Source organism: Eschscholzia californica, unplaced genomic scaffold (genome assembly GCF_041429995.1).
Source record: "Eschscholzia californica isolate CP2 unplaced genomic scaffold, dmEscCali1.0.p SCAF_3, whole genome shotgun sequence".
NCBI classification, from domain to species: Eukaryota; Viridiplantae; Streptophyta; class Magnoliopsida; order Ranunculales; family Papaveraceae; genus Eschscholzia; species Eschscholzia californica.
In genome coordinates this window covers 57286702-57313445 of record NW_028238420.1, presented here as the reverse complement: position 1 = coordinate 57313445, position 26744 = coordinate 57286702, and the positions used below count along the sequence as shown (strand labels likewise).

General features: G+C 36.6%; 4 protein-coding genes across 5 annotated transcripts; 1 reads left to right on the top strand and 3 right to left on the bottom strand.

The window, feature by feature from the left end:
* Window positions 1–3111: 3111 nt before the first annotated feature.
* On the bottom strand, window positions 3112–5781 carry LOC147552308 (glucan endo-1,3-beta-glucosidase 14-like). The gene is made up of 3 exons (XM_086667736.1): window positions 5496–5781; window positions 4048–5379; window positions 3112–3454 (listed from the first exon to the last, which is right to left on the bottom strand). Exons 1-3 carry the CDS (start codon window positions 5581–5583, stop codon window positions 3240–3242), a joined length of 1635 nt encoding a protein of 544 aa, XP_086523862.1. The 5' UTR covers window positions 5584–5781; the 3' UTR covers window positions 3112–3239.
* Window positions 5782–13262: 7481 nt separating this feature from the next.
* Window positions 13263–15834, top strand: LOC147552307 (small ubiquitin-related modifier 1-like). The gene is made up of 3 exons (XM_086667045.1): window positions 13263–13571; window positions 15294–15443; window positions 15609–15834. The coding sequence occupies exons 1-3, from the start codon at window positions 13485–13487 to the stop codon at window positions 15672–15674; spliced, it is 303 nt and encodes a 100-aa protein (XP_086523171.1). The 5' UTR covers window positions 13263–13484; the 3' UTR covers window positions 15675–15834.
* A 164-nt stretch (window positions 15835–15998) lies between these two features.
* LOC147552306 (uncharacterized) lies at window positions 15999–21070 on the bottom strand. Of its 2 annotated transcripts, none has more exons than XM_086667044.1 (10): window positions 20057–21070; window positions 19842–19957; window positions 18858–18999; window positions 18487–18783; window positions 18247–18394; window positions 17186–18139; window positions 16854–17092; window positions 16705–16778; window positions 16494–16587; window positions 15999–16393 (listed from the first exon to the last, which is right to left on the bottom strand). In XM_086667044.1, the coding sequence occupies exons 2-10, from the start codon at window positions 19895–19897 to the stop codon at window positions 16352–16354; spliced, it is 2046 nt and encodes a 681-aa protein (XP_086523170.1). In that variant the 5' UTR covers window positions 19898–19957; window positions 20057–21070; the 3' UTR covers window positions 15999–16351. The 2 variants fall into 2 exon arrangements, with proteins under 2 accessions (XP_086523170.1, XP_086523169.1); XM_086667043.1 differs by having other exon boundaries at window positions 19842–19926; window positions 20057–20991.
* A 1229-nt stretch (window positions 21071–22299) lies between these two features.
* On the bottom strand, window positions 22300–26451 carry AUG2 (HAUS augmin-like complex subunit). The gene is made up of 6 exons (XM_086668720.1): window positions 26029–26451; window positions 24146–24271; window positions 23708–23812; window positions 23360–23428; window positions 23016–23129; window positions 22300–22792 (listed from the first exon to the last, which is right to left on the bottom strand). Exons 1-6 carry the CDS (start codon window positions 26149–26151, stop codon window positions 22451–22453), a joined length of 879 nt encoding a protein of 292 aa, XP_086524846.1. The 5' UTR covers window positions 26152–26451; the 3' UTR covers window positions 22300–22450.
* Window positions 26452–26744: the final 293 nt, after the last annotated feature.

The window sequence follows — 26744 nt, the reverse complement described above, 5'->3', positions numbered from 1 at the left end:
GATCATTTGTGGGCAAGAAAAGGTGAGGCTTCACATAACTGATTAATCTTTAAATTGTTAAAGATGTTTGGAAGAATTATCGTAGTTTTTCAGTTTAATTTGTCTTAGTTTCGAGTTGTACTATCTATTTCCATTAATGAAAATTTAGTTATGTTAATCTTTATAAAACAAAATTACAATATATTTTATTTTTATTAATCAAAATATATGTTGAAATGAAACTTAATTAATACAAAAAAAAATTAAAGTAGGGACTTAAAATGAATAAGTAAGAACTTATACAATAAATTAGGACTAAAAAAATAATTTAAAGGACTTAAACTAAACACATAAAAGCAAAAGGACCAAATAAATAGATATGGAGAAGTTGAATAGTGCCCCTTCATGTATGAAGAAGTACTATTCATGGTTCTTCAAATCTTTGGAGATTTGGAGAACCATTGGAGATGGTTTGGAGCTCCATCCCTCCAAAAGTTGTACTTTTTGGAGGGATGGAGCTCCCATTGGAGATGCTCTTAGAATTCTATTCTCCAAAAAACAAAAAATTATTTTGGTCCCCACTCCACCCATGAACTTTGCAAAGTTCACTTTTTTGACAATCTTTTTGTTTTCCATGTCATGTGGTTGTTGGAAACCATGTTTGATACATTTCTCATCCAAAAAACAAAAATGTTTGATACATTCCATAACTTCTACCTAAAAAAAATGTTGTGCTTGTATATTTTAAGTAATTTTTTCAGATTAGATAGCAACAAAGAAAACATAAATCTCTAATAAAGAAAGGAAAATGAGATATAACTTTACGACGTCTTTCTACGGGCTACGGCAGTACCCAATAGAGTTTGAGGCTTTATTCCGCAAATGGCCCACTATTTTATGACGTGCTTCTTGCTTAACTCCCTAAATTTATCGAAAATATCCAAATGACTCTCTTTTTTTATTATCGTCACATGTCCGTTAAATACTTTTTCCCTCTCTCAAAACTACCCTTTCACGTTGTCAACCAATGTCTCCTCCATCTCATCACCTCTATCTGTCACGTCATCCCTCTCGCCACCTAATCATCTTCTCCGATAAGGACGTCAGCCGATCAAAATTTTCAGCGACCTTCATGCTTAAAAGAAATAAAAATAACAAAGTTTTTTTTTCTTTTTTTTCTCTCCACTAGGGTTTGGGAAAACCCCTTCGCCGGAGTGTTCATCTTCTCCGATAAGGTCGTCAGCCGACCAAAATTTTCGGCGACCTTTATACTTACAAAAAAATAAAAAGTTTTTCTTTGGTTTCTTTTTTTTTATCTCTCCACTAGGGTTTGGGGATACCCTTTCGCCAGGTGTTTAGAGAGAGAAAAGATAATTTTTTTATGTTTGAAGGTCGCAAGCCGGAAAATTTTTCGGCCGGCGACAATTGTCTGGGAAGAGTGAGGTGAGGTAGAGAGAGAGAGAGAAAAAAAATTAAGTATGAAGGTCGCCGAAAATTTTGACCGGTCGACGACCTTATCGGATAAGATGATAAAGTGGCGAGAGAGATGACGTGGACGTGATGAGATGGGGCAGAGAGAGTTAACAAACATTTAACGGAAAAAGATGACAATCTGAGTATTTTTTATAGGTGGGGGCTTTGGGGAATAAAAAAAAATCTCTAGGGAATAAAGATTTTGTCAACCGATTTTGACTAAGGAGGCATATTTACTTTTTAGTTCAACAATTGACTTGATTGAAATATGCTCCCTTCTCTTCATCTTCTCCCTTCACTGAAACCCTAAGAAACTTGTAGAATCTGTTGCTTGGGTTTCTCCAATGGCTCCTCATACACCCTCATTCAGATCCATTTCAATGCACACAACCCAATAAAAAACCCCACAATCAAAACACCAACATTTAAACTCTGCAAGACATATCAACTCATCTTTATAGATCCTCCATTAAAACTAAACACATCAGACATGAATACATGATACTTGTAGTGGGACAAACTAAAAAAAAAAGACAGATCTGACTGGACTTCTATAATTGATGAATGATTACACTCACTCTTCTTCTTTACTCAACTAGATAGATCTTCCTTCAAATTCTAATATCACCAAATTTCCCTTACCAACAACTACTTCTTTCTCTCTCCAGGGAACTCTCTCTCTCTAAACTCTAGCCATGTCTATTGGAGACACAGTTACCGTATTTAATTCGATTGTTATTTGTATTAGACTCAGTAATTCTTCTTATTCTTTATTGTACCTGTATCATTTCTTGTACTTGTAGAAAATCTTCCAAATCTAGGCGTCAATCATGACTCTGTTTCGAAAACCCTAATCTTAGTTACACTAATCTTTTCATCAAAAAAAAATAGTTACACTAATCAAGTACAACACAAGCTCCCAGATTCTTCTTCTTCTATTCCTAATCAATCTGTTCTTCCTGAAGTTCAAATTCATATTGAAAAAGAAGGGGATCAAACAGTACTTTCTGCAAGACAAATCAACGCCAGAAATCAACCCATCTAATGTGTTGCAGAGTTAGATCTAGAGAGCGAAAGCGAGAAAGAGTGAAACAATGAGAAAGAGAGATATCGAGAGATAGATAGAGAGAGTGTGTCGGAAATGGTGGCGGCCGGAATATTTGCAGTGGTAGGAAGTTTTGGAGAGGGAGAGAGAAGATGAAGATTAGGGGGCAGTTTTCAATCAAGTATATTTTTGGGTTAAGAGATAAATATGTTCCATAAGTCAATATTGACGGACTTGGTCTTTATTCCAGATTTTTCTTTATTCCCCAAAGCCGCGGCCTTTTTATAAAGTAGAAAGTTAGCGGGAAGTTAGTCACAAATTAAGGGTCTTTTGGGAAATAATCCTTATTTATCTATAGTTTTTCTTCTTCTAACCACACATATACACATAATTAGTTTGGTTTCAGTCTTACTAGGAAGTTAACCTCGCCCATTAATTAGTTTAGTTTTGGTTTTACCTTAAATAGGCAGCAACCAACCAACCTCGGTTATTATTGAATAATGAGAGGTTAACCTCGCCAATTATTTCCAAAATGTCAAAGTGGGTAAACTTCCCCCTTTTTTTTTTAAGAAGAAGGTAGACCTTTCATGAGTAAATGACAATCTCATATATATCCCAAAACCTAAATATTCCAAATATATATATTAATTGCAAAAGAAATGAACTAATCAGATTATAATTACATAAAATAAGTCAAAAACAAGTGAACTAATTATCCCTCAACCTACTTGCTAATTTTTAATTAGAATGATAAATACACTAAAACTAACATGACCCAACAAAACCAAGAGGAATAACTTGGTAATACTAATCTACTTGAGAAATTGACATCAACCTCATCCTTTTGTGTATTGTTATCTTTTTGTACCAAAATATGTCCTGTTTTTGTTGAATCCTCCTTCTCATTACCATTACCATTAACACCATCTGTTGCCTCTAATTCACACTTCCCAATTTCTGCACAAAACAAAAAATACAACATCAATTTCTTGTTGTTACTTTTCTAAACCAAAGAACACAAAAGAGAAAAAGTTATTATAGGTTTTCAAAGGCGCTGTCATCTCTTAAAATATGTTACGGCAAAGGATTTTTCAAGACTCTGTCTTCTAAACTGCTAGCGATACTAACCGCTTTATCGAACTATACTCAAGAAGTCATTATGGTGGGGTATTCACAGCCCATTGATTTTTAGATTTAAAACCTCTCTACAGATCTAATTGATACTCTTTCAAAAAGTCTTCATCTTGGATCCCAGCAATGGAAGGAGAGAGAGAGAACTCTAATCTTATACCACAACTCTCAGTGGTCTGACCAAACCTAGGCCCCACAAACTTATCATCACACACAGAAACCAACAACATGTGAAATGGTTGGTTATATGATGGAAACTAGTACCCTCCTTCCCCACTAGATATTTTTTAGATCTACTCAAGTCGGTAAAAACCACACCCCACTATCTAGTGCATTTTAGCAAATCATAACCCCACTGATTCTAGAATGCACCATAACAAAATAGCAAATATGTTAGAGACAAAAGATAAAATACGCACTTGGTAGTTCTGATACGACGTAAGCTGCGCCACCGAAATCACAGCTCCCACTCGCACGCCCCTTCTTTTGATAATATGCATTGAATGCAAAAGAAGCATGTGCACCTAGTGTATCAGGATCGTAACAAGTGGCACCTGGTTGAATCTGACGGCAATCAGTTTCTCCACAAGCGTAATCTAATCCTTTCTGTAATTTCTCCTTCCCTACTTTCTCATTAGCCACACACCAACTCTTATTCCCTCTTGCCGCCGGACTTCCGTTTCCGACACCTTTAACTGGACTCGTCTGAGTTTGTGCCGGGGAATGAGTTTTCCCACTGTTGACCGGTGTCGACTTCCACCCTTTGACTTCCTCAATTGTTAATGGTATCTGATAAACTTTTTCTTCATTTGGGTAAAAAAGCCCATAATTTCTCTCACTAATTGGACCTGGTTTTTTGTTCTCATTAAACAGAGCAAATAAGTAAACATCTAGGTTTTCATTAGGTCTTAATGGAGTTCCACCACCATTAAGAACTCTTTTAACTAAATTTCCATTATAAGCAGATGCATTTTCTTCACTTGCTCCAATTTCTTTCTCATCTCCTTTTGATGGCCACCCAGTTTCAGTAACTACCATTTTCAAATCACTGTATTTTAATGAATTTAAAGCAGCATAAACTGCATCAATTTGAGCTTCAAATAGATTTGAATAATGTAATCCATTACCAGAATCAATCACACCTGGGTTTTCACGAAACAAAGCATAATCTAAAGGTATAACATCTGAATTAGCAGCATAAGCGAAAAATGGGTAAGCATTAACCATTAGATAAGATTTAGTTTCTCTGAGAAAATCTAACATGGGTTTGATTACTGGTTCGATTAAGTCGGTTCTGAATGAACCAGATGAAGCTGGGTAAGATGATTGAAGAGCAGTTAAAGCAATTGGGGAAGAAATTTTAATGAAAGAGTCTAATTTGAAGTAAACCAGAGCAGCTTGAACATTTTTCATGGCGGGGACTAAGAAATTGGTTGTGTTTTTGGGATCAACAAAAACCTCATTACCAACTGCTATAGCTTCGATTTGGGTTGATGGGTAGTGAGAGGAAATGTTCTGTTGAACCCAGGCGTAGGCGGCAGAGAGACGGCGAGAGACAGAGAAGAGAAGTTCATTAGGTAAGGCGACGGTGACTTTGATGTTAGTTCCGGCGAGGGCTTTTAAAACTGTGGAATCAGTATCATAAAGCTTAACTCGACCAACGCCTTGAGATTTGAGAAGCTTTACTACTTCTGTTGGTGATGGGAGGTCGTTTGCTATTCGACCGTAGTTTACTCCGATCAAACCTGGATCTGCAAAATGTAGAGACAGAGAACATTTAGTTATTACTAGATACAAAAAGTGTAAGTTAGAGAGAGAGAGAGAGAGAGAGAGGTACAAAGTTGTTAGTTTTGGAAATAGTATTTACCGGCGAGAGCAAAGACTGAGAGGAGTGAGATAGAGAAACAAATAGCTAGGAGACGATCCATGCTCTGGTTCTGTGGTTTACAGAGCATGGAAGAAGGATTAGATTAGAGAGAGAAAAGGGGTATGTGAGTTTTACTTCTGTAAAAAAAATCCTATAAGAGAACTGTCGTAAAATGAACTTGGTTGTAGAGAGAAAGTGGAAAGAGATTGATAGAGAGAGAGAGAGAGAGAGAGAGAGATAAGGGTGTGGGGAGAAGTGTGGACGTGACTTTATTGTGAGGGAGACTGAAGAGGAAGGAGGAAAAGTGGGACCCAGAAAGACTGAATTCTCAACGGACCACTAGCTTACTCGGCTGGTCCACTACCCGATAGAGACGGAACCCACCAACTTGACCGTTTCCTTACTTACTGTATTGGTGTCAGTCGGTATAGAACGTACAAGTGAACGTTGGATATCTCTTGCTACTCCTATTTCCTTTTTCTTTCCTTTTTTTTTTCTTTCCTTTTTTTTTTTCTTTTCTTTTGTTGGTGTTTTTTTTTTTTGAAGACGACTACGATCTACGTATATCATGATATTTGACATTTGATACATCATATATGTAATAAGCTCGTATTTAAGGGGATAAGTTGTTTTTTTTTTTTGTTGAGAGCAAGGGGATAAGTTGTTCTACTATGATAGGTGTTATCCGCTACAATATAGAAAAGTAATGACGAATTTATTTAAAAAACACAATTGGTGTAGACCCTGTTTAGGACATTCTATGCCATAAGTTTAATTCATGGCATAAATGTTAGATATTTATTTCTAAATTACATTTTTAGCCAATTATGCTTGGAATATAAATTAGACACTGAATTCGGCGGATAGCTAAACTTACATTTATTTGAGGGGAAAAAAGTTGTTCACCATGCATCTTTGGTAAATTTGAACATTTTGTGTCACGCAAAAGAGAACAAGTCACATACATTCCTTGTTTGAGATGTATCTTGATCAATCATTGTTGTTTCTTCTTTTAATTTCATTTCAAAATTTGACATTTACTATAAAGCTTCTATTTTTTTTTTTGTTGAGGTTATAAAGCTTCTAGTTTCCAGCATAAATTAGAATCACAATTTAAGTGGAATACAATTAGTTGGTCAAAACTATTTACAGAGCTACACTGGTTATTTTACAAAACCTAAAAGTTGGAATTTTTTTACTTTCTCCTTAAATAAGGCTTTGCTATTAAAGAGTACATAGGGACTAAAATCAAATGGGTTATTTCTCAAATAGCCCCCCAACTTTATGACCGATTTCCTGCCTAGCCCCTTACTTTATCAAAAATATCCAGATGACCCCATTTTTCAGTTACCGTTATAACACAATTAACTAGTCATCACTTTCTCTCCTCCATCTCATTACCTCTCTCTCCCACCTCACCTTCTTGCCACCTCATCGTCTTCACCGACGACATTTAGGTGTCGTTTGGCAATCAAAAGTAGAAGTACTTTTGCTTTAAAAAAGTAAAAAAGTTTCAAAAGTATGTTTGGCAAAAATGTTACTTATAAGTAAAAAAGTCAAAAAGTTAGTTTGGTAACTCAATTTACTTTTGATAATTTTATTTTCCTTTTTTATAGAGATACCTGATTTTAATTGAATTTATTTATGATTTCCACGATTACTCTTGTATGCAATGTAGTAGTGATATTGGTGGTGCCATGAAGGTATGGTTATGGGGTGTGCTGGTGGTTGAGGTTTGATGGTGGTGGTGGTGGTAGAGAGGTAGGTGGCAGCGGTGGTGGTGGAGGTATGATGGTGGCGATGATAGTGGAAGTATGGCGGTGGTGGAAGTACGGTGGTGGTGATGGTGGAAATACGGTGGTGGTTGGGATACGGTGGTGGTGGTGGATAAGGTATGTGAGTGATAGTGACGGAGTTATGGTGGAGGTGGTACGGTGATGGTGGTAAAGGTGGTGGATAAGATATGTAGGTGGTAACGATGTAGGTATGATCGTGGTGGTGAAGGTATGTTGGTGGTGGTGGCGGTGAAGGATGGTGGTGGTGATGATGGTGGTGGCGGTGAAGATAAGGTGGTGGTGGTGACGGTGAAAGTAAGGTGGTGGTGGTGAAGGTACGGTGATGGTGGTGCTGGTGGAGCTACGAAGTAGTTATTGTCGAGGTGTGGTGGTGTATGGTGGTGGTACGAATGTGGTGGTGGTAGTTGAGGTAGGGTGGTGGGGGAGGTGCAATGCTTGTTGTGGTGGTGGTGAGGGTAGAATGATATGGTAGAAGTTTAGTTGTGGTAGTGGAGCGAGATAGACAAAAAAAAAAATTCGTCAAGTAAAATTCATGCATGTTTCAAAGAAAAGTTACTTTACTTTGAAGTCAAAAGCCAAAAAATTTAACTTAAAAAAAAAGTCAAATTTTAACTTAAATGAAGTCGATAATTTTTGCGTACCAAACTAACTTTTTGACTTTTCTACTTAAATAAGCAAAAAAGTAACTTATTTTAGTGTTGCCAAACGACACCTTAAACAAAAAAAACAAATTTTATAATTTACTTTCTCTTCTCTCTAGATCTGTTATAGAGAGAGAGGAAAGAAAAAAAAAATAGAGAGAAAGGAGAGAAGAAAAAAAATTGTTTTTTTTAAGGTCGTCAACGAATTTTTTCTTAAAGTGATAACTAGTTAATTGTGTTATAACGGTAACATGCAGGGGCGGAGCTACAAGTGGGCTAAGCCGGGCTGCAGCCCGAGTCTTCCTTCCTGTAACTTCTACCTTATGTTGCCTTTTTTTACGATGTAGCCCGAGTCTTCCCACCTGACTTATACTTTGCGTTGATTTTTTAACCAAAGACTTCAGAAACCCAGTTGGTTAGACGAGGGGTATATAACCATGAGGTCGTGTGTTCAAGTCCCCTTATCGGTTGTATTTGATTTTAAAACTAGTTCTTATATTAACATCCACAACTATTAACTTCAATAACTATAACATAAATAAAGTTCATCACTATTTTAAGGTTTAATTCTTGTGCATATTTCTCTTATATTTTAAACTAGTTCCCTTACTAGCAATAAAGTTCTTCACTATTTTAAACTAGTTCATACATTGACATCCACAAAGATTCCTATTGGTATTAAATCCAATAATGTCTATTTTGTATAAAAGATAGATATGAATCCAATGATACAATGATGTAATTTAGCCAAAACTCTAAATTTTTCTAAATATAAATGTTAAAATGTGAACTAGCACTATGAAAGGGGGTGTATAGAAATTATAAATTTTCGTGAACCCTTAATATAAGTTCAACCCGCACATACTCAAATTCCTAGCTCCACTTTAATAACATGAAAAAAGAAGTTCTTGCACGCAAATGGAGCTACAAACAATATGCTTTTTTATTTTATCCTCTATTAACCAAAAAATACAAAAACAAGGAAACTCATTATGGACAATACTTCTTAATCGAGCTATAATCTTCTTGGCAACCCAATGTGCTTGGATGGCCATTTAAAAGGTCGACCACCGTTCACCATTTCTCTTGCTTAAGTCTCAAGCTAGAACGATCCAAACACACAAAAGGCAAGTGAGAATAAATCTGTTGAAAGTGAAGAAAAAGCAAGGAGGATCTATCTGATAAAAGTTGACTTTTTCCCTTAAATCTCATTGGATCCTGTACCTCAGCCTCAGGATGTCTGATCTCATGTGGCTGTGACAGCGTATTTACCACCAAACCTACGAGTTTACGTAGTACCTAAGCATTTCTACCACGTATCATCAACTATGTAAATAAATTAAGTATTAAAGTGTAGTATCAACCGTACACATTTCTAACCCCATTAGAATTTGACACAGTCTTCGGGGCACCGACTATTTGTCCACATTATATCACATGATGGTGTGTAGTTTTCCCAATAAATTTACAACACGTGGACAGTGTACCAGTTCTTTTTATACTCAAAGTTCCGTCTTATATGTCTTTCGGTAAATTTCCACCAGTAACGGGAACTTGAGATATGAATCTCGAGGAAGATGAAGGAATCTATCTATTAATGGCTAGTCTCACACGCAACAGAGGAAGAACTAAAGCTCACAGTTCGATACTGCCAATGACCAACTAGACTTTGGTGGGATGTAATATCGATAAACGGCTATAAAATTTTTGCCTTATTTGGGGTAGTTTCTTCTTTCGTTTCATCAAAGGTTTTGGCTTTTCGGCTACTATTTCTATCTAGGGGCCTATGACAATTTATAATCACTAGTTAGGTGACGCTAAAAGCACCCGGTCAAACTGCGGTAGACACCCGGACAAAGAACAAACTGTTTAATGTCTCATGTGCAATGCGGGCAGGGGCGGAAGACTTTATAAAATAAGCTTCTACATAAAATACATAGGGTCTTACAAGATACAAGACAATTTACAAATAAACGTAGCATTAGAGTACCAAAATATCGATAGATCTTTATTAATCATTCAACATTTTAAAGAACAAAAAAGTCACATAATTTAATTAATCATTAATATAAAGTTCTCGTGTTATAATAATTTTTTTTTTTTTTTTTTTGGAAATCAAACTTCATATAAAGGCCAATAGGCTAATGAGAATTACAACATGAAGTTTAAACAACAAAGACACAACCATAACCGGAGACACAAGACAAGTTATGCCCACTTGGGGTGCCGCTAGAGCTGCCTGATCTAACTGGTGTGCTGCTTCTGGAACAGTCGCCACTAATCATTTGAAGGTATTTATATAACTGATGTTTCTTTCATCTTCTTCTCTTCTCGCCGTCAACCGTCGGCGTGCAGAACTCCGATTTGCGCCTCTAATTCCGGTACATCGGTAAAGAGAGTTGTAAGATGATGAAGAAAACTCTCAATGGTGGTCCATGATCAAAACACTCGGTCCTGAATAAAAAAACGAAAATAACAAAAAGGTCCTAAAGACCAACAAAACAGGCCCTAAAGACCAACAAAACAGGCCCTAAAGACCAACAGAGAAACATAACCTTTATTGTAATAAGCATAAAAAAACTAATAATTCTCTTTTCTCCCTTGCTCCGCATCACTAACTGGATGGACGGCTTCATTTTTAATCTCCTCCAAACAGATCGCCTTTTCGGCGCCCACCGATTGTGCATATGAGGCCACATACGTCCATAGCTTTCATATCTGTTTACATAAACTTTCAAAGTCTAAATCCGAAGGATTAGCCATCCAAGGCTATAACAGAATAGCAGAGAGTGACTGTGATGATTAGCATGTCAGCAGGAACCCTAATTGCAAAGTTTAAATCTCCAAGAACCCAAGCTTCTTTCCCGTCCATCTTAGTTTTACACAAATACTATATCTTCAAAAGGTAAATAATTAAGGGAACCAACCTAAGAACCACCATATATCTAAAGAATATTAAGGCCGAACCTTCTTTTTACTCTGTATAGGGATCAACTCTGTTCGCTCCATGCTTGGCTAATTGTAGAAGTTGTAATCTTGAGGCGTTAATGGCGAAGATTTGCATTTTGCCTCCAAATGTGTCCCCGATTTCTAACCACCACCCAATCTTTCACCAAACCCTTACCACCCTTACCCATATTATAAACAGTATTCATTTTAGTTTGTTGATAGGAATTCAAACTAGGGATTTCTCTCTTTATGACCCAATTGACAGAAGTTGGATGAAGATCTTCAATAACCATTTCCTGATTTACTTCTCTAAAATGAGAGAATCACCAAAAATGTAAGAACTTCAGAAAAAAACAGTTATCTATTCTGATCTAGGATCCTATAGTCAGCCTAACACCCTAACCACCGTCTTCATCTCTACCTCTCATACGACTCTATAATGATAAGTTTGAAGAGAAAAGAAATACTAGTCGACAAAAAAGAAAGAACGAAATACATAGAAGAGGAAATTCCGGCGAAGGGAGTCCCTTCGCCGGATACTAGATCTCGATCTCTTTCTCTCTCTAGGGTTAAGCAGAGCGGTTACGCAGAGGAAGTTTTTATTATGCAATAGCACTTTAAGTAGAAAAAATACAAACCCAAGAGTGTATCCAAGCAAAAAACAAGATTTCCTATAACAATTGGTTACTTAGTTTGAAACTAAAATGAAACTTAAAAGAGGTGGTGAGGCAGTTAAAGGGTTTTGAACCCGTGCCTTTGGGTTGGAAGCCTAGAGAATCTACCACCAGAGCTAAAGTAAACATTAGTCAACAATAGTAGTTTTTATTACATATGTGGAGCCCCCTGGTTAACCTATCAATGGGCTTTGAGAAAAGCACCTAAGTAGATTAAAAACGCTCGGTTTTTTTATAAACAGGGCCGTGCCTGAGAGTTTAAGGGCCCCGTGCGAAATTTGTTTCTGGGCCTTTTAGAACAAACAAAATTTGAATAAAGTATAATTTCTTTGTTAAAATGTATTATTTCTTTGTACAAGATATAGTATAGAATCTAAAAGTGGGTTTTTAGATGTAGCATTTTTGTATCATGATTTTCACATACATACCTTCGAGTTTTTTTTTTTTACGAATTTTAGATATCTATTTCTAAAAATACTTCAAAAAATTAACCCAAACACGTAACAAAATGGTAAAAAGAAGTGTAACAAAGTAAAAAAAAATTAAGAGTCAATTAGCAATGTACCATCAACATTAATTACAAAACCGGCTAAAGAGCAAAATTAATTTGCAAGTAGTGGGTTTCGAACCCTCACCAAATGGGTACATTTAGCACTTCCAACCAACCCGGCTAAGAGATGTTTTATGTATGTGCTTGTATCTATATTTTTTAACCAATAGCTATAAGGATATTATTGCAAATGGGCCCTTGTCGGTGGGGGGCCTTGTGCGGCCGCCCTGCCGGCACGGGCCCAAGCACGGCCCTGTTTATAAATTTAAGTGATTCTGTAAGACAATTGAAGATGTAATTGGAGTTACGACGTTTCGATGACATCGGTTGCTTCAATAGGCTCAAACTCAAAAGTAAACTAACATCTATCTTGATGGATACTAGTAGACTAACTTCTTGTAGAACTCCCCAAAAACTCTCTATAATCTTCTTTTTAGAATCTTTAGAATGAGCTTCTAATAACAGTTGATCATTTGAAAAAAATGAAATGCAATGAAATTTGGAGTGGATTTTGGGTCTATTTATGGACACCTTTGTTCAAACAGGGGTGATCTAATGATCGTCCGGTGAAGAAAGGTGACAGTTTAAAGAATTGTTTGTTGCGATGTAGATCCCTAGATTTCAAGGAATGGGCAGTGAGAACGCAAGCCTTTAGATCTGACTTATGTCCGAAAGATCGTCGCCCTTATTCTCCACCAAAAAACAACTAGTCAGGAATTCAAAGATCGTCGCCCTGCAACCTCCAGATGGCGACTGACCTGATATGAAAAAAAACAGAGAGTGAATCGTCTAGAAATTAGACGAACCAGACCTTCCTCTCCTTCTCCGAAGACAGAGAACAGAGAGTGAAAAGAAAAGAACAATGAAGAGGAAGAAGAAGAAGAAGAGAGAGAGATATTTTTTGTACAGGTCGGGTCGCTGACCGGTGACTTGAGGCTATCAGGTCAAACTCTGATTTAAGCATTGCCTCTTAATTACACATTGCTTTAAATCAAACTAGGGACTGTCTTTAGCGAGATTGCTTTTAACAACGGAAGAACCAATCTTAAGTTCGCCAGGCCCAAGTCCGAATTAAAGACCATTCTTAATTTCGTAAGGCCCGCCTCCATTCGGACCTGATGCTTATTTCCGATTCGCCTAGCACACTTGCCCTATTTGAGTTTTTTGGGGGGCCTTTGGCCCCATCCCCATTGATTTTTTTTTTTTTTTTTTGTTGAAATATCCCCATTGATTTTCTCGAAGGGGGGAAAAACTGATCCAATCCTAGCCGTTAGTTTACTTCTTCAAAAGGTAGCATAAGTCATTGATTTCCTTAGCGTACATTTGCAGTCTGAGGAAGAGAGAGAGAAGGAGAAGGAGAAGAAGAAGAAGTTAGAAAAATGTCAGGTGTGAGTAACCAACAAGAGGAAGACAAGAAGCCCAACGATCAATCTGCGGCACACATCAATCTCAAGGTTAAGGGTCAGGTTTGTGATGTTCTTCCCCCCTTCTGTTGTATTCGATTTACTTATGTTCTTAGGGTTTCCTGTTCTCTCTAGTGTATGTTTTTTACGGCTTTTATTTGAATATGGGTACTTTAGATTTATCTATTTTAGGGTTTCAATCTTTTAAGAATGATTTGATGTTTTTAGGGTTTTAGGGTTCGTAAGCTTTCTAGTTTCTGTTTAGTTCTTCTCATTTAGGGGTTTTATAAAGGGTTTCTATGGTTTATATTGTTGTAGCTTTAGTAGACAAAGATTGCACTTTTAGATATTTGCCCTACTTGTTCTTTTTTCTCTTTCAATTTCTTGAGCGGGTTTCATTTTTCAAGGGAAAGTTGTAGATTTAGTCTCCTATTTTCGTCTTTCTGTGCAAACTAGGTCAGGGGATCATGGACTAGATGTCTCATTCTAATCTAAACCCTTAGGATACATGTGCCATTCCCAGCCTGCTATATCCACAAATCTTCATTCAGTTAAAGATCGTGCATGTTGCATTTGGTCACATGTGATCCATGGAAGCCCGTTTTAGTGGTCCGATGGAGTTTGGACAACGAAGTACCCACCTGAAACAACAAACGAGACACCCGTTGCATCTTCCCTGTATTGAGCAGAACTGGATCTGCATAAGCAAACTCTAGTTGCTTTTCGCTTTTATTACTGGAAAACACAGACGATTAGTGACCCTGGTCGTCCTCCATGAGATTTTATCTAGGATTTTTTTTTGCCAATTCATGAGTCCGTGCGGTGTTACATTGTAGCTATTGCTTTGTCCTAGGTTTATAGCAGCAGAACCTACCCTTTGTTTTGATCATATTTGGGCAGCTCCCATATATCTCATTAGCACTCAATTACTCAAGCTAGAAATCAAACTATAAGTTGTTTTTTTGTTGCTCATTTGCTCGTGAAGTGGGTCATTCTCAACGTTACTAGATACTCTATTCCCCTCGGGCATTCCGTGCTAGATTCCCTGTATCCTTTTTGGTTGGGTTTGGATCCTGTACTCTTAGTTTGGACTTTGGCATAGCAAGAAGTTTTAGTCCTAATTAACTCGACACCTTTGTAGAAATCTATAAGATCAATAGTTTAGTAGTTAACTTGTCAAGATTTCAGTTCAATAGCGAGAATGTTTTGGAGTAGATTTACCTATTATTTATGCATTATATAGTGTATATATTGCTTAGGAAGATAGTCCAAAATGGTTTCACGAAAAAGTAGCGTACCGAGTGATATGCCCTTGGTACTCACATGGTAGTGTATCACGTACGGGTACCCGTATGACATAATGGACCGCAAGTAGCTTTGGTAATTTTTTTTGTACAAGTTTCTCTGTAGCCTTTCTTCTATTTTTTTATTATCTAGAGAAAAGGAACTTATCCCACTGCCATTAGTTTTTCTGCTTATTGCTAGTATGCATAATTATCCTTTTGGACCCTAATGCATCTATTTACTTGACTTTTATTCCACACACTCGACGAACTCAAATGAAATAGTATCAAGATCATACGCGGATCAGAATGTGATTGAAGGAAGTGGTTTGTCTAAGTTGCATGATCCTTCTTAGTAGTTCATTACTTCATTATAGTATTATCTGAAAAAACTATAGTCGTTGATAGAAATGGCATTTCTAACTTGAAGAAGATCCGTGTACTCAGCTAAGATATGTTTGTTTAAAATTGAGGCACATTGATTTGTTGTTTGAAATTGTAGGATGGAAATGAAGTATTCTTCAAGATCAAGAGAAGCACACAACTCCGGAAGCTCATGAATGCTTACTGTGATCGTCAATCTGTGGACTTCAACTCCATTGCTTTCCTTTTCGATGGTCGTCGGCTCCGAGGAGAGCAGACTCCAGATGAAGTAACTCCCTTTTTCTCTCATCCCTTCCTGAAATTCCTTCTCAATCAACCCCTCAGATGTTGTTTTCGTCCCTGACAATTAATTATTTTACGCTAACTACAGCCAGTACCTAATCTATTATATGCAAACTGCAGCTAGTATCTAACCTCATAGCATTTTTTGCAGCTCGAGATGGAAGACGGGGATGAGATTGATGCTATGCTTCACCAGACTGGAGGCTCCGTCATCTAATTCGCGCATCTCAGTTGATAATACCTGTAAAAACTCTGATGGGATGATGGATCTAGGTTTTTAAAGACAATAGTATGTGTCCGGGGTACTGTTTATTTCTTTTCTTGGAACATATTTTCCTGGCAGTCTATATAAATATAAATACTCCCTAATTGACTGGCTTGCTTTCTTATGTTGCACTCCCCTTTTGGTCGTGTGGTTTGTTTAATTTCCCAACGCATTTATACAATGCTCAAGTTCTTCCATATTTTGACTGCATACATCATTTAGAAAAAAAAACATCATGAGGCCTGTTTTTTCATTTTTTTTGTCTAGACAGTGAAGTAACTAAAAAGCAAATAGATAGAGGAGACCATTTTATGATTACATGAGATTGGCTATACAAATTTAGCAACTATTGACACAATATTTACAAATCGAAACTTTAGAAAGAAAAATGGTTTATCCCGGCCTTGTGAGTTTGATAATATATGAATCTTCCAAACCCATGTCTTGCTTCCCTCATCTGTGAGTTTGGTAATATATGAATCTTCCAAACCCATGTCTTGCTTCCCTCATCTTTTATACGATCACGCCTTCCTCATTTGATTCTTCAACTAGGAAGTATTCCTTTGGGTTTCTCATTATGTACACTTTGTGTGCCTAATTCCACAAGAAAAAAACTCCAAGAAACGCGACTACTCAAAATGAATCTTCCTCCTATATTCCAACTGTGCAGTCTGCAGTCATGAACATGATAATATAAGGTCTCCATCGCTGGTAGATGCTGATAAGTCTAAACCCAACAAAACTAAATCATAGGCACGATAGAGAACATACCGGACTTCGAGCTCCTTTACGCTTCCATCTACGATATGTTTGGGTAGACATATATGAAAATCGTCTAAGATAGTCTTGTGTATGGTGATATATGCTGCATATGATCATCCATAACAAAATTATACGATACTGTATCTTCTAAGCAGCTTAACTTTAGAAGTATTTTGCATTAATGATTCGAGAATTTTGTAAAATATGGTTAATGACATACCTTAAACGGTGCCTATTACAGGCAGCGAAGAATGAAATGAGTCCATTTATAATACTTCTAACTGCACGAAAAATCTGCAAGAAACAAAATTAGTATGGACCCGAACAATTGGATTAGGGTTTTAACCTGTATTGGGGAGTCTTTACTACCTGCGAGAAAAGATCGTTCCAAAGAGAACGCCACATTGAAATCTCATACGTGCTTACAGTAGCCTCTGTAGTTGCTGCTATTTGGAATAGGCCACTTAGTGACAACCAAACCTCTCTAAGAACATCGAAGGTGGACAGGCAAACACAAGCCACAAATCTTGCCATTGCAAGAAGTAGGCGAAGTGGGGAATATAACAACTCATAAAGCGCCAAATATATCGGGTAAATAATGGACGAAACTGCATAAAAACCGAAGAGGAAATAATCTTAAAAAAGCAAAATTCAACAAAACTACATGAACAAACGAATTCTGAGATGAAATGACAATATACCAGCGCTGCAGATCGCGGAAACGATAGACCACATTGGAAAGAACACAATTTCTACTGCGTTCAGTACTAAGCCGAATGAAGATCCAACAGAAATCCAAATAACTGAATATAAACTTCCGAATGTTTCAAGACAAATATTCCATAAAGGAAGAACGATATCGATGATGTCAACAAATGGGCCAGCCATCGGCTGTGTAAGAACTGAAAAGAACGATCTTACAGCACGTGTGAACATTAAAAAGAACTTTACTGCTTTCTCAAAATTGTGCAGAAACAGCATTGTTCCTAAATATTTAATCCTTGATATCATTTCCCACGTTTCTATCCAATCGAAAAGAGGTCCACAAATACGAGATGCAGTTGCTTTCAGAACCGGAACATTTTTGTATAGATCATAAAATCCGATAAGAACAGTGACAACTGAAATCAATACGTATAAAGCTCTTACTAGAGGACACATCCACGGACGATATAAATGGCAAAAAACTGGATAAGACTGCAGAAAAATGACCCAAGATGGGAGACCAGCTTCAAGCAAAGTGAGTAAGCGTAAATTAGGTAGAATTATATCCCTCAATTTGAAGGGCAGGTCACGATCGTTAAATCTAAACAGTATCAAAACGTCTCGGTAGTTAGTAGGATCAAAAGTGTTTTGGCCAGTTTCTGGATTCGTAGATGTACAAACCATTTCACTAACTGATACCGAAGATGTGTCTTGGCCCGGTGACCTAGTTGATTCGTTTATCTTTCTTGTTTTATGGGCTAGAGTTGGCGGAGGTGGAGTTTGAAGTATACCCTCCTTATGCTCCAAACTTGCTGGGTAAACAGAGAAATCACTAGAAATGGTATCATCACAAGTCTCTGGAACACAATCGTCATCATTACATACACTCTCACCATTGTCCGTAGGATCGCTACTTAAGAAGTCTTCTTCAGCGTCATAGAACACCTCGCCTGAAAATATTGGGGTAATATCTGCGTTATACTTCACACCCAGGATTATACAGAAATCAAAGAAGAACCGAAGGGGTCATGATAGTTAAAGTTGAGGCAAGATATACCTATAATTGAATCCAGATAGTCTTGAAACATAAGCCGCTCATTGTTCGTCCCTGAAAACCACGAGGAAATACAGTTTGAAGCTTGTTGTATGCTATCGAATTCCCATCTTTTCATAAACTTAGCCTCGATGGCGAAGGATGTATCTGTCTGTGAGGGTCATATGCAATATCTTAGCTTTGTTGGACAGACTAAAAAACAACATAAAACATATATCTTAAAGAAGAGAGAAAGATGGATACCTGAAGCTCATTTATATAGCTAATGCCACGAACGTTAGCCCAAGCAACTTCAAATATTATAAAACCAGACAATGTACGATGCAACTCGCTTATTAAGAGCATCGACTTCCTTAAATTCTTGATAGGGAGCAAAGCTTTCTTCTGAGATAATGTAGCTACGTTGATTAAAGCGTTCCATCTCTCAAACTTTTTTGGTTTCCTGATATCTAATCTAGACTTGTCCTTCACATCGAGTCGATTTTTATCATCTTTTTGTTCACGTCTTGCTTTAGTGTTTGCGAAAGGGGACAACCTGGACTGCATAGAATTCAAATGAATGTTGTCATGTGGGATACATTTGATCTTATAAACAAATAAGAGTTATTTGTTACCTTTGTGATCATTAACTGCCATAGATAAGCGGCTCGTGAATCCAAGTCGATTAACCAAGGTCGATTGTCGACTAATATGAACAGTTTGTCACTTTCACAAGCCAAGAAGATGTTGAGATACGAACGATAAGATTGTAAATCCCTGCAAAGAATAACAACACAAGTGTATCTGAAACTCGTACAAATAAACACAACATTAAGAGCAAATAACTCTATGCTTGTAAATAAACTCGTATAAATAAACTTAACTTGGAGTAATCAATTATCGAACAACAATGTTGGTGAAAAACTGATAATTAAGGTTTATAGACATAAACTACATCATCCATGGGCAAAAGGCATAAGTCCCCAATAAGGTGGCCCAATACTAAGACTTCCATGACCAATATTCCATCTCCTTAGTTAGAATCATGCTAATTTTTGTTGATCTGATGCTACACCGCTGCTCAATACTTTAGTGGATCGACTCTATTACATAAGTTGATTCCTAACTTTTATCTCATAGCATGACATAAAAAAGCAGTTCTTATTGTATCGGAAGTCAACGGGTTAAGGTTGATTCCTAACTTTTATCTCATTGTTCACCTAATTTTCGACATAATCGCGATCAAGGATGCAGAACACACATTCTGTTCCAAACATGTAACCCTAGTTCATACTTCTAATATGTATATATAATGCTCACAGCTAACAAAACAAACAGATACTCTTCTAAGTTATAAGACATGGTTATGAGTTTCAATCTCTGAAATTTTCTAACCCTGATTGTCTAATTTCCTTCCAACATTATGAAAGGTCATCACAAACAGCATCATTCAATCAATGGAAGATTCATAATTCAATTCAATCAAGGAACAAATACAGAGTTAAACCCTGTTAATTATATATATGAAACAATTACTGTAATCAAAATAATCAGATTTTTGTTAACATTTAGATGAAAAGAAATGAAAATTTGAAGAGAAATTTTGTTTTTTGAATTACCCAATTTGTAAACTGGTTAGAGGGAAGAAACAACGATGGGTGTCACCAGTTCCCATGGCAATTATGGTTGAAAACCTTGATGAAGCTGTAATTAATGGCGAAAGAATCAGAAATATCTGCAAAATTCAATTAAACCCCATAAAAGTTGACAAATTAAAAAGAAAAGATTGGAAACTTGGAAGAAATTAAAGAAGGGATTGAATTGAATTGATCACCTTTAAGCTTCATAACAAAAAGGTTGACTCCTCCTCCTCAAAGAATTAAGGGGGATAACAGAATTAACAAGAACAGATTGGAGGATTGAATTTTGTTATTTTTTGTTCTCTGTATAGTTTCTCTTTCTAAAAACCCATTTGTTAGAAATTGATAGGGGGGGTTAATACTAATAGGATGGATTGGGTAATTGCTTCGTCTGTAAGGCGTGTCGACGAGATACCTCTCGTCTGGGACACGTACAACAGAATGTCATACGTACAATTAAAGCTACCCTCTCTCTCTCTCTAACTATTCACATAGATAGAATTAGAATGAGAGATAGAATTAGAATGAGAGATAGAATTAGAGAGGGAGAGAAAGAGAGAGAAGAGAAGAATGGTGGGAGAAGAATGGGTGGGAGAAGGAAAGGGGGGTAAAATGGGTAAGTAAAATGGGAGGATAGTTATTATTATTAGTTACTAAACATAGGATCTAGTTACTATATGTTTCATGGATTCTAGGGATCTGACTGCTTTCCGTTTTTGCAGCCGCTTACTTTTTCGTTTGTTTTACAGGTAGCCGCAGTCAGTCAGCCAGGAACTCTTTCTCTATCTCTTTCTTTCTCTCTCTCTAAAATTCAGTAACTCACACTGGTGTCATCTCCTTATCAATAATTTGATTGTCAATATGTGTAAGACCTGTTAAAAATTCTCCCAACAAGTATGTGAATGATTTGAAACCAACATCTTTTATAACCCAACTAAAGCACAAGCAACCAATTGATGAATTGAATGTTTCTATACATGTCATTTTTTTGTTTATTATTAAAAAAAATGAAAGAATTGGTTCCCCTTCTCCTCTCAATCTCCACAACCACAATCTTTCATGATCATCTATCACTACTTCCGACCACCGTCACCCGTCCCTTCTGATCACTACAAAAAAATTCAATACCTTTTTCTTGGAAATGATCAGCTAATAATTGAATACTACAATAATAACAACAATAGAAAGAAGTATAATTTGTCATACAAGAGGATCTTTTTATTTTCGACCTTTAGGGTCATTTGGTATTTTTTTTAATTTGTATTTTCAGTTATTTTGGTGATTTTTAGGGTCTTTTCATCCGTGATTTATAGGATCCTTTCATTTTCGACCTTTAAGGTCATTTTCTTGAGTCGTGTCTACTCCAATTTCTTTTTCATTATGAGGCAATTTGCATTTAAAGGTATGCAACTCTCATGATGTTTGAAGAGAGAAATAATTATGATTATTCATGTAACAATTGTGATTCAATCACGTATGAATAGATATGGTTCCCTTCGTTTCAAAAAAAAAAAAAAATAGCTTCATCCACTATTTATTTTTGTTTTATTTTTTATTTTTTGTTGAAGTGATGAGTTGGATGTGTCATGGATTGGATAAACTATATGTCGTCTATTACAAGAGAGAGAGAGGGGGTTTGGAACTATATGGAACCGTGGCCGTGGGTGGTGGGACCTTCTGTGCCGTTCCAATTGTTATTTTTGTTTTGTCATGACATTAGACTTTTAGAGAGAGATCCATAAATAATAATACCCTCTAAATAATACTCCTAAAAACAATAATAGAATAGAACGTGTACGCAATATTACTTTTTGTGATTTACAACTGCACATGATCCAAACAAACACAGGAGGCAATTATCAGTTGCATGATTGGATTCCACTGCCCTAAGTAAGAACACAGAACCTTCAACAAAAAAAAAAAAAAAAAAAGTAAGAACACAGAAAGAGAATGGTTAGGGCTGATTAAGATGGGAAACAAATTGATAGATTAACTTGGGACTTGGTCTGAACAGACTTGGAGTACAAGAATAACCTATTTCCCTCCCCATTACTACCCACCCACAAATACAATTAGGGTGACCAAGATGGAAGCGGTGGAATAAAAATGAGTAATTAGACTCATACAATAAATTGCGACACAGCAAAAGGAAGCAACTAGACTACCTGAATCTGATATCTCACTCGAGGTTTTTCAGAATGATTGTTTTATCGGACATGTCTATATGACTAACTTGGGTTGATTTAGATTCCTTTGTCTTAGACGACTCAGATCCAGGCAATGAATAGGAACCCGCCTAAACCTAAGAATATAAACCCGCCTATACCAATGATCCATTCTTTGGTCTCTAGGCAGGGCTAGTTGAATCCTGATCCAAACAGAGGCCAAGAAGCCCTTACTCTGTAAGCAGAAATATGGGCAACAATTTCCAGTAGGATTCTAGAACTTTGTATCCTGTTCATTCTTCAAATATAATGGCGATAAAAGATAATGTGTGTATTTAAGTGCTAATATCAAAATACAAACTCTCAAAACAAAAAACCAAAACAAAAAAAAATCGAAAAAGTAATGTTGGTTTTATATTATTATTACATGCCACCACTTTTCTTGACTGAAGGAGGCCAAGACAGTCTTCTATGGCTCAAGTTATCAATTTCACTTCCATCACTAATTTCATCATCTTGCCTTCTCTGACTTCTACTGCTAACCAAATCATTCAAGCTCACTTCCTGTCTCCATGGCGGAGTTACACAATCTGCCTCGCCTAATACTCCTTGGTAAGAATCTTTTGGTGGTGTTGTAGGCGAAGAATACGAAGAATGACCTACTCGTATATTCTGAAGTGTTGAAAATGTTTCTCTCATTGCTGACATTGCTTCAAAGAATCGGGTACATGATGCTAAAGCAACCGGTATCGGTCGAAGCATTTCCTTTATAACAGAAAAACAGTAAAGAAACAATATAACAGGAATTAAAACGATATAGTGAGAGTTGCAGAATCATGGTAGAAGATTGAAGGAGAACCCCAAACCCCGGATAATAATAAAGTGAGGGACTATGAAAACCAAAATAAAACGAAAAACAAGCCAGCGAAAGCATTTGTTTACAGTTTAGAGTTTAGAGTTTAGAATTTAAGGTTTAGGAAAGACATACCCCCCAGACTGATGGTGATTCTCTGAAATTCTGACTCCACTGAAAATCGGCAATAGATGCTGTCAACGCCCCATAATCACTTGCTGCTTTGAGAAGCAATTCAGAAAATTGTTTCTGCAGGAACCCACAAAAAGGAAGTAAATTCCTGTATCAGCTTGCTCAGTTCAAGAATTCGAAGCAAATAAAGATCATCTTAAATTGCTTCAGACAAGTCATGGAAGAAAAGTTTCAGATTGATAAGCAAGAGCTAAATATTGAGTCTTTTGATTGTAGAATGCTCGATTTGGAATAGGTAACCACCAGTTATATTGTATATAATGTATATCCTAATTCGTTTTATGAACCTGGTATTCTGCTTCAACTGGTATGCAATCCAATGAATATGGTTGTTGTAGTCGAGCAATAATTCGATCCTGCCAAAGTGCAAGCAACACACTGAGATAAATGAATGACGAGAAATTGACACATATAATAGAATACAGATGAGAGGCAACAATGAAGCATAACCCTCCTCTGTATTATATTAAGACTATGAGATGTAAGATGGCTACAATTTATGACAATCTGAGATAGATATAAGCCATCAAGTTGAAGCAAAAGAAAAGTTGGAGAGCCTTACAAAACAACTCGATACATCTATAAACTTCCAAATCTAAAATGCAGGAGATAGATATACTTATCGACAAGTATACCTTGTTTTGAATAACATCCTTTAAAATTGTGGTAATCCTTGCCAAGGATTCAGACTTCTTCTCCATTTCGCTCACATGTGTAAGATAAGCAACATTCTTATCATCCTGAACCATAAAAACATACAGAAATAAGATATCCATATTCCTCAATAATATGAACTCATCGAAGGGAGTTTATTTTAGTTTATAATATCACATACTGATAGTCATTAACAAAAGTACATCAAAGTATCACATAAATAGTTAGGAGTTCTTCCAAAATTATGTCTATTATGTCAACATAATTAGATGATCTTTAACCGGACATGTAATTAATACTCATCATTTGGGATACCTTAGATTTTCTCTATAGACTGTGCTGGTTTTATCATAATTAAGAGAAAGCATAAACACTGAACTAAAAGTCCATCATCAAATAACTAATATTGAAGATGTTACCTTTCGACCTTGTAGCTCCACTTGCAAATCCGCAATTTTTCGCTGTACAGTCGTAAGTTCTCTTAAGACCCGTATCAAGTCATCACTCTTCTCACCTGTAGTACTCGACAAGCTCTGCAGGTCTTCCTAAGTTTTGAAATATATATATACAAACAAATACAGTTGAAGATCAGCCAATAGGTGATTCGTGATAACATGACGACTTCAAGGATTGAACCATGTGAACATGAGTAGTAAACGATAAAACATGCTGAGGAGAAACAAAACCAATATTAATAATCACATCAACTGCACAAGAGTCTTAAACAGAACTTCCTAGCGATTTAAAAGCTTTTCAATAAGAAAGAGGGGTTAATTGCAAACATTATTTTAACAACTTATAGGAAACAGTACAATATCATCTTCCCCGTTGGTCTGCCCCCAGATTTTTTATGATAGATCTTGGATTGGTTCAAAAGAAGGGGAATCCTCGGCTATTGATCCCAATAATAATATTGACAAAAGAGAAGAGTTCCCGAGCAAACAGATTTGGAGGCATTTTATTCCTTCAAAAGTATGCTTCATGATATGGGGTGCTACGGTAAATCCCTTCTTACCTTGGATCACCTTCAAAACAGGGGATTTAGTTGGTCAATCAATGCTTTCACTGTCATCAAGAGGAATAACCGATCGACCGTCTTCTAAATTACAGCTTCTGAAGAAGAATTTGGAACAGCTTCCTTAGCCTAATGCCAAATGTATGGCCAACTCAGGACTCCTTGACAACGTAATTCATAGGATGGCACAGGTTAAAGTTAAAGAAATGAAAAGTTTCCTAAATCAAGTAACTTCCTTTGCAGTTTGGTGGTCTTTATGGGTTCAGACGAACAACCAAATTTTCAGAGAGAAGCCTCAAGTGAGAACAAATTCGTAATCCATGCTAAGTACCTCATTCAAAGTTGAATACCCCACTTCACCAATTTTAGCTGGCCCAACTTCTTCGCAAACTGGGCGACTATCATTTTGTAATATATTACCGTTTTAAAAAAACTGCACAATATACTTCACAAAAGGAAAATTTCCAAATTACCAATTAAGCAATTTCTAGATGCTGGAGTAGACCCTAAAGAGATCCCACCTCCTCATGAATTTCTCTTGAATTGGGATGTTTTGGCTCAGCCTTATCCAAATTTTTCCGAGGGGCGACCTCGTTTTTAACCTTGAATTGGTAAAAAAGTATGCAGATTTTCTTACTGTTTTTGGAGGACTAGATCCAGCAACAAAGGGGCCCTGTGGCTGACCGATATTGCACTTTTAATAAAAATTGGTTAGCACATACCATTCTTTGTCCCTCGCTCCATTCGTGAGAGTCCATTTGAAGTATTCCATTACTTGGTTTAGATTTTGAGCATGTGCAAGCAATGGGTGATGGAATAAAGCAAATTGTCATTCATTTCCGAGCATTTACCCACATCACTTTTAGATTAGTACTCTGACAGTTATTTTCTCCCCTTATATACATATATATATATATATATACACTCCTCATTTCTTTATCCTCCATCGTTTCCGTAATTTAAGTGATATTGAGGCGAATAGAGCAACTACTATGTCTCTGAAGAAACCCAATTAGACCTCATCTTCTCTACTCTTCTGACTATGCTAAGTAAACCACAATGGAAAGCTATGCTATCTGTTAAATTCGATTAAAAAAACTTCACTACTGAAAAGTGAAACCCTAGAAAGATAAAAAGCAGATCAATTCAAAATTTAATAGAATGAAAACGTGGGTTGATAATAAAATCAACCAATTAATTATTAACCAATTCAAGATGTAGAAAAGAGGGAGTTCAAACTTTCCGATCTAAAGTGATACAGGGGAAGAAAATTAGGTTATAATTTACCTGAGCAGAAGGAGGAGGAACGGAGAAACCAAGATCAGAAGCTATTGATAAGGCATCAGACATTCCGCCAAGGCGTCTAATTGGCTTCTTTCCCACCCAACTTGTATCGTTCCCCATCGACATCTTTCACCCCCTCCTCAACTTGCAGATTTTCCAAGTATCCCAACCCTATACTGAACTTAAAACACTGATCTCTCTCCTCTCTCTCTCTCTACCCAGTAATCAGTTGGTAAATTGTTGGTTGAAATTTCAAAAACAGAATAAAAATTGAAAGTTTCTGGGAGAAAATGGTCCTTCTCTTTTAAACTTGTTTTTTAATTATTTTGCCCCTTTTTGAAGTTCAAAAACCTGGTAGCTCTTTGTGTTCTATTTCCTATTGTGATGAATTCTATTTCTGTCCCACACTCAATATTTGACAATAGTGAATTCTATTTCTGTGGAACGTTACATCTGATGAACACGATAACCGTCAAATTTAAATTTTTATAAAAAACGTGCCTAAAGCCATGGCACAAAGCCCGCCTAAATTACGTTATCTCTTTAACATGACTAAATGGCGACGAAGAAAAAGATAATTTGTTTGATTGCTAACCAAACTAGTAATCGCATCAAATTCTGGGCATTAGACTTGAAGAAATTCTAACGGGTGAAGAAAAAGAAGAATTCTTAAATCATGGTTTCAGTATGTTCAAAACACGTGCGCAGTTTAGACACAC